This window comes from Pteropus alecto, unplaced genomic scaffold (assembly GCF_000325575.1).
Source record: "Pteropus alecto unplaced genomic scaffold, ASM32557v1 scaffold67, whole genome shotgun sequence".
NCBI classification, from domain to species: domain Eukaryota; kingdom Metazoa; phylum Chordata; class Mammalia; order Chiroptera; family Pteropodidae; genus Pteropus; species Pteropus alecto.
In genome coordinates, this window is record NW_006441061.1 from 3691977 (window position 1) to 3700433 (window position 8457).

Sequence of the window (8457 nt, forward strand, 5' to 3'; positions counted from 1 at the left end):
CAGTGTTAAGTACCATTCAAAGCAGTGAACTAAGTACTTACACACATTAATTCATTTAATCCTCACAATAACTCTCTGAGGCTCGTGCAGTCATTCCCATTTCACACGTGGGGAAAACTGTGATACAGAGAGAGTTAATATCTTGCCCAAAGTCACAGCTAGCAAATGGAGGAGCAGGGATTTGAACCTAAACCATCTTATTCCACACCCATCTGAATTACTTGGCCGTGTCAAAGCGACCATTGCAATATAACAGAAAAGAACACTTGGGTTCAGTTTCAGAGCCCCGTCCATGCTAGTGTCCGAGAGAGAACGTGTGTGTGTGGTGAGGCGAGCATTTGGACAAGGATCCAGAGACCCACTTCTGCTCACTCTGGAGGGACCAGTGAGAGGCCTTGCCCACTCCAGATGGCTGTGTTTTGCAGGGAGTATCTCAGTTCCAAAGCAAGGGACTTGACTCTGGCCTTAGACCATCTCTAGGTTCTCCCCAGTATAAGTGCTTAAGCACCAAAAAAGTAAAGTCATTGAAAGTTACTTTACCGCCCCAGGCCTCAGCTGAGGAGCCATGAGTATAAGTGCTCGCTTTCTCTCGCACGCTTGCACATGCCCAAGAGAGGACTCATAAGGGTCCCCCCTAAACTGGCAGTGCTTGTTTCCTTCAAGAGTGGAGGTAAGGAGGGAGATTTCACTTTGTATTTATACACCTCTCTGTTGTTTGAATTTTCTTCAACAAGAAAGTCCTACTTCTATAGTATTCAAAACAACATAAAGGTAAACAATTAAAGTGATTTGTAATTAGGTTACCAGTAGCTTACAGTATGAATGGGTGTTTCAGAAGGGAAGGATCTGGAGAGTACTTGGAATGCTTGTTTTCAAGTATTTGAACCATTTCCCCTATCTGGCTTAGTATTACCTATTCCACCTGGGTAAGTGCGTTGGTTTAGCAAGGAGAATCTTCAGCCAGAGCAAGACATTCAAAGGAAGTTGGTTGCTGTCTTTAGCTACCTGAAGGGCTGTCAGGGGAAGAGGAATAGGCTTCTTGGAGCTCCAGAGTACAAGTACCGGCAGCAAGTAGCATCAGTAGGACAGTGGCTTCCCAGCCCAGGACACACTGGTAAACAGTGGACAGTCTTCCCAGAAACTAGTTACTGTCGCCATGTCAAAGCCCTCTTGGTTTTTAGGTAGTTATTTTATATCTGGCACCCCTCTGAACGTTTTAGCTTTTCCACTAGTTTTTCAGTCGATTCCTATGATTTCTGCAGGCAGATGTCCTGTGTATTTCTTACCAACATTACACCTCATTTCGTTTTCTTGGCTTAGTGAATTTTCAGAACAATGTTAAGTAATGGCAAATTAAAAATGTAGTCCTGCGCACCTGTGTTGTGACAGAATGTTTCATCTTCCATGGGCCCCTACTTGTGCTTTAGCATTAACATGTCTCTTCCTAGATAAACAGAGGTCTCTCTGTCCCCTCAGGGGATAAGGACTCTTACGTTCAATTTTATATTTACATTTAAGATTTATGTACATTGGCACATTGGAGCCATTATTCCAGAATGTATACACATGTGTATTGTGGGTCAGAGAAGTTTTAAAGTTTTTGGTGAAATACCCAGAGCGTGCTATCTAAATATTTTTGTGATTATTTTAAAGCTGTATTTTTAATATGCATGTCCTTTTAATACGGTTTTTACATTCTATGAAAAGTCTCAATTGGTGGAAGCGATGTGTCATAATTTTGTTATTTCCTTGTCTGTATGAGCACCGTATTTTTACAGCAACATCATAATCAGTACCTTTTGTCGAATGCCTCATATGTGCCAGGCACTGTACTCGGCATTTTATCTCATTAATCTTCACAGCAGGTCATTAGAGTATTATAATTTTAATTTTGTTGCTGGGAAAATGGAAGCTTACAACATTTTAAACTTGCCCAAGTTGACATAGTCAGCAGATGCCTGCCACCTGGGTTTTCCAGAGTCTGTCTAACTGGCACTTCTCCAGGATGACCTTCGCCTGAGTAACGAGCATTTACTCTCAGACCACTGAGGTTTGTTCAAGAGGGTGCCTTTTAGAAGAACTGCCACTCTCAAGCTGGAATAACTGGAAACTCTCTGTATTTCAAATTGGTATAAGAGGAGGGCAGTTGTGGCCTGAGTTCAGACTCCCCGAAATCCCTCAGCAGAATGGAGGCACTTCACCTCCCAGCCTAGGGACACCGGACTTCTGGTGCATCCGTTCGTTCATGGCTGCGTGGAGCTCTGGGGCTGCAGAGAGTAGAATGTTTGAATCCCCCGTGGTTTTGAGAGCCTTGGTGATGCTCACGTTTTCCCCAAACTTTGGGTCCATCAGATATTCGTCATGCTATTTCAGATGTTTTTCCATGCCTGGGGCTCAGGTGTCCAGACACATGTCACAGCAGAGGGTAGTCATGGGTGCCAGGGCCGTAAAGACAGGACTTCACGAGGTGGAGGCGGGGTCAGGTTTGCCGCTATCTCTAGAGTCTGCGCTTGGGACTCCAGTTAGTCTACCAAGTGCACCTGGACATGTCCCAGGGAATCTTAGACCAACTGCTGTTTTTCTCAGGGCTTGGGAAGGATTTGGTGAGTACGAGAGTCACTGAGACCTAGAGGATGTCGTGGAGAAGGAAACTATTTTCTGACCCCTCCGGCCATGAGGGAAGCAGTCCACCAGGACCTGGCCCTACAGGTTGCAGAAGTTGAAGCTCCCTAGTCTCTTTTGTCCCATCTATGTGGACAGGGTGGCGGAGCAACGTTTTGGCTGTAGATACACGATATTTGGCATGAAGAAATAAGACCTGCTGGCCAGATCAGCCTCAGAGGGCTTTATTCTTTGTTTTCACACAAAGAAAACTTCAAGGGAGATGCAGTGTGATTGCCAGGAATTATTTGTGAGGAAGTAGCTCAAGGGACTTGATTCTTAATGCTAAAATGGGCTCTAATCCTTGTTTCCTTTTTGGTATTGGATTAGAAGAATGTAGGGCAGGATTAGAATTGGCCATCAACAACACCCAGGACAAATATATGCCCCAGGAACTTCGGAGCGGGCATAACGAGGTGGGAACGGTTGACGGGAAGGGTTGACGCTGTAGCAGGAGCTGTTTTTCTCAGTCTTTACTGCTTGCAACACTTTCTGATTTGTCAGTTCTGCGTCTCTCTTCCCCTACCAAAAGGTGACGAATTTAAAGTCAGTGAATTTAAATTAATTTCATGTAGTAGCAAAAAAGAAAATATTTGTCCCCAGTAATCAACAAATTTAAATATAGCAAAATATATCATTTTCTGCTGACACATTAACAAAGATTAAAATAAACAAACTGCAAGGCATTATTTTATCAGTTAGTATGTTAATTTTGAGAGTCATGTAAAGTACTAGTGAGAATGTAAATTGTGCTTTTGGAAAATAATCGTCAGAATTTATCAAGAGCTCAGAACGTTTATGCTCTTCACCCATTCATTCCATACCCAGAAAGCTCTCCTAACAATAATTTGTGCAAAGAACCCCTGGGTATAAAGACGTTCACTGACACATTATTTTTAGAGCATTTTTCCTATTATAAAAAATAATATGGACTCAATGCAGAAAGCTTAGGAGACAATTAAGGATTAATCATCATCTTACTGAACACAAATTACATTTTGGTATAAGCTCTTCTCATTTTTCCTATGCATATATACTTTTTAAAAAAGAGTTGTTGCATGCCCTTTCCCCCGCTTAGCCATGTAACTTGGCATTTCCTCCCTGTGTTGTACTTATTGGGGAAATTCTAACCCTAGTTGAAACCAGCTCTTTTCCTTCCTGACTTGCGCCTGGACAGCCAGATGTTTAAAAAAAAAAAAAAGTCACAAATGAGCTGCCTGGTTTTACTTTAAATTCATAGTCACAGTCTATGGCCATGCCACCCTGAACAAGCCTGATCCTGTTTGATCTCGGAAGCTAAACAGGGTTGGGCCTGGTTAGTCCTTGGATGGGAGACCACCTAGGAAGACCAGGCGCTGTAGGCATAAAAATAAAAAATAAGGGCTTATAAGCTGAAAAGGTCCTTGCAGGCTGTGAGGTCAACCAAGGGTTGCCTCACCTTAAAAAAATAAATAAATAACAATAAATAAATGAATGAATGAATTCATAGTCACAAATCTCTAATTAGCCCTCAGTACTGTCCAGAAATGCTAAAACATCTCTACAGTAAATTCATTTTCCCAGTCTTTGGAAAAATATTCAATACCTTCTTTCTTTAAACCTTCCATGTATAGCACCACTCTGCCCACTTTTAGCCGATGACCTCATTTCCAACAAGGAAGCCCATCACCTCTGCCACCAAATCTTTAAGCTCACCAATCTCCTCCTCCCTTCTTCCCACTGGGTGCCATGTAGCACCCTGCTATTCGTTCACTCCTGGTGCTTAGTACAGCGACTGGCAAACAGTGGTTACTCAACAAATGTTAGAATGAAAGAATGAATGGATGAATATGTAGCTTCCCATGTCATTATTTCTAATGAGTACATAGTATTCCATTGTACACACGTAACCTAATTTACTTACCACTGCTCTATTATTGGATATATTCCCAATTTTTCATCACGCTAAAACATGGGGAATAATCTAAATGACTATTAAGACAATTGGTGACTAAACTATAGACTATTATGCAAGCATTTAAAATCCTAGGAAGCATTTTTATTAACCTGGGGCAATGAGCTTGTTAACTGAAAAACATACTACGAAATTATGTATATATAGCATCATGTTAACTATGTAAAAGTGCATAGAAAAAGCTAGTAGGAAATAACTGAAAATATTAATCAAGCATTGCAAGTTGGCAGGAATACTGATGATTTTTCTTCTTGAAATTTTTAAGTACACAAATAAAACATGATATTTTCTTCTTGATACTTTTCTGTGTTTTCCAAGCTTACTGCAGTAAGTTGTGTGTGTGCGTGTGTGTTTATAATCAGGAATATAATTCTTAAACATTTGAGAATACATTTTGACACATCAGATTACTGAAGATCATCAAAAGTATAATTATGAACCATTGTGCTCTAGAGAACCACCTACTCTTTGATACACACTTGCTAATGACGACGGTTAGCCTTTGAACCCTTCCAGGTCTGTTTGTTACCTGGTTTTAGAAAGGTTGGCAAGCGTGGTGGATACATTCGTGTGGAGAGGCGCATTATGGGGACTGGGGCTTACCAGAATGGTGATTTGGGGGTGAGAACATCTCACAGATATACCGAGGGTTGGAAAGACTTCACAGTTGCTCTTCACATCTGTTTTTGGAGCTTGAAGGAGACTCATGTGGCCTGAGGGATTGTCACAGACTTTCACTCAATTTAAGACATCGGTTAAACCCAAGACCGTTTTGGGAGTCCATGTGGTCAAAACTATCTTCTTAATAAGACTAATAAGGTGTTATTTGCCTTTTTCGCTCTTAACCCCTCACGAGTGCACAGTGGAGTTGTCCAGATGCTGTATGACTTACAACAGATTGTAGAAGCAGGTCGGAGGATCCAGCTGTCTTCTATGAAGCTGGTCATTAAAGAGAGTTGCAAAAATATTTTTTTAAAAAAGCCACTAAATTTATTTTTTTCCTATTGGAAAATATAGTTACATTTCATTAAAATGCTATTTAAGTTAACATATAATGGGTTTATTGTTATTTTAATGAATTAACTTTTTTTAAATTTCTCTGTTTAACTATTTCTAATATAGTAACTATCAATAGGTATTTACCCACCTAAGCGAACACTCTTTGGTGTCCTCAATGTTTAGGAGTGTAAAGGAGTCCTGAGGTCACAAAGTCTGGGAACTCCCAGTTAAGGAAACAGGAAGAGAACTGGCTTTATGGCGGATTGATCATGGCTTAGTAAAGAGACTGGTTGAACAAAGAGAAAGAACAAAGCCTGTGTGGGGGGTGCGGAATTATTAGACCTAGTCTAATAGGTAGGTATTGGAAGTCCTTGAAATTACATTAAATTTTTCTTTTCCCCTACTTCCTTCTCCCTTCCTCCCTCCCTCTTCCCTTCTTTTTTCTCTCCTTTTTCAGAGATCATGCATGATGTGATAAAGAAGGTAAAGAAGAAGGGGGAGTGGAAGGTAAGTAGACAAGTACAGTTAATGGCCATAAAGGTGAATTAATATAGAAAATGCGACAGTGGGGGCGGAGTTGGGGGAAAGGTGTACAGGCAGGGAGTGGGGACCTTGGTTGTGTCTAGAGAGTACAAAAAAAAAAAGGTAATCTGCTCTGCCTCTCCTTTTACTGGATCCTCGTTAAGATATGCCCTGGTCCTAACACTTACCTGTAAGATCACCTAAGATCACCTGGTGCGGCATTTTGGCAGTGGAACTTTATTCAGACGAAATCTTACCTGGATCCTGTTATAATGAGAGAGTAGGGGAAGGCGAAATCCTGCTTGCTGCAGGAGAGATCCTTCTGGCGCCTCCGGCAGTGCTGAAGCATCTCCACGGAGCCCACCGAGCTGTGAAGAGCCCTCATCGGTCTGTCCCCATCTGTCTGTACCTACATAAGACAAAGGAAGTTACGCGTTCAGCCCTGGAACTTTGAGGGCAGTGCTGGAGGTGTCACGTATAATGTCCATGAAACAAGCCTTTAAGCCAGTCACACCGATCACCGCCTCGGTTCCTGGAATGGGTGACGCAAAGAGTGGGGAGGCATGCTGTCCTCCGTCAGTGTTTGAGGGGTCCCGTGGTCGTCTGGGGCTGGGCGTTACACTGTCCAGGAGAGCATGCGGTTTTACTTGAACTTCTCTGGGTGTTATGGAAGGGTTTATTCCAACCATTTTTGCCCCCAAGTTTTCCTGCAGTTAGGAGCCCACACATTTTCAAGTTTATTGGTCCTAGGAAGAGCAGAGGTGACTGGCATAGGGGGATTTTGAAGTCTCACCCTGGCCAGCGCATCCTCCTCCTACAGCCAGGCCGTCTGGTGGGAACTCATCATCCCCATCTTCGTGGACGTGTGAAATTTAAACAAATCTCAAGGAAGCTGCCTCGGGAAACGAAAACCGATGGGCCCTCATACTGCAGCACAGCGCTCTCCGGTCCATGTAGGGCCTAGATGCTGTCACCTCAGTTTATATCATTACAGAAGGAGAAGAGAGCTGGCCTCGTTTTAACTGCCAGCTTCCTCTCTCCGCTGTGAGCTGAATGGTGCTGGGAAAGGTTAGCTAAGAGATTGCAGGTGTGAAGCTTTTAGACCGGGATGGCACGTTCTCGTTCCTCCCTTGGGACTGAAGTACTTTACTCCCAGATGATGCACGTGCTGCTGAAGGTGTGTCCCGATGACACAGCAACAAAGTCCTCACCTTCCGGACCGTACATGGGGCACAAGTGTCCATTCTCCCTTTAAGATAAAGCTATACCCTGAAAAAATACTCTTCAATACAGTTTTCTCTGAGTGTGGGTGCTAGAGATTTTTTTTGTCTTTTTTCTTTTTATGAGTAATTTTATTTATTGTAAAAAATGAAAACTTAAAAATTTTTAAGTTGATAAAGTTAAGTCAGTGAGAGCAAACTCTTAATTCCTAGAAGATTAGATGTGGGTGTGGGAGATAAAAACTAGCACGCATGTCAGCAAACTTTCAGCCCATAGGAAATACCCGTAACTCAGTATTCTGTACTTCTGGGGTTCTTTCTGAAGTCTGACACGGTGAGCTGCTGCGAGCGTCAGAGCAGATGCCGTACAGGCAGTAAGCTGGCGTCTTTGCTTCCAGGTGCTGGTGGTCGATCAGCTGAGCATGCGGATGCTCTCCTCCTGCTGTAAGATGACGGACATCATGACCGAGGGAATAACAAGTGAGCACAGCATTCCCTCTCTGCCCTCGAGTGACCCGCAAGCCTTCCCTTTGGCTGGGCTTTCCTCCTCTCTATTCATTATTATCTTGCTCGACTCTAGATTCTTCCGACAACCTAGGTGATCAGACTGAGTTTCTGAGAGAGACCCAAGTCTTCTTGTTCATTACTAAACCCCTAACTCCATACTATAACTAATCTCTAACTCCAAACTCATTAAATGTTTGTGCAAGGATGCCAGAAAGGTTAAATCAAAAAAATAAAGCAGGCCATCCAATAGAAAAAATGGGCAAAAGACCAGAACAGGCACTTAACAAAGGAAGAAATCTAAATGCCCAACAAATACATGAAAAATTGCCCACCTGCGTTAGTGGTCAGAAAAATGCAATTAAAACCAGAGTGAGGTACTGCTTGCTATACACTCAGCAAATTGGAATATTTAAACTCTGATAATGCCAAGTGACAGAGAAGATGTAGAAAAATGGGAACTCCTGTATGACAGAGGGTCCGTTGGTACAGCTACTTTGAAAAACACTTGGCAGTGTCTAGTAGGGCCGAAGGTGCACGTGTCCTATGAACCAGCAAGTCTGTGGTTAGATGTGTGTCTTAGGGAACCTCAGGCGT

The 8457-nt window shown here is 42.6% G+C and overlaps 1 protein-coding gene and 1 pseudogene across 1 annotated transcript in view; both read left to right on the top strand.

The window, feature by feature from the left end:
* STXBP1 (syntaxin binding protein 1) overlaps window positions 1-8457 on the top strand; it is a 41498-nt gene that overhangs the window by 750 nt on the left and 32291 nt on the right. The window contains exons 2-3 of the mRNA XM_025051240.1: window positions 6072-6121; window positions 7755-7836. Coding sequence (XP_024907008.1) covers window positions 6077-6121; window positions 7755-7836 — 127 coding nt within the window. The 5' untranslated portion in view covers window positions 6072-6076. The remainder of the gene's footprint in view (window positions 1-6071; window positions 6122-7754; window positions 7837-8457) is intronic.
* Window positions 3907-4025, top strand: LOC112484875 (annotated as a pseudogene).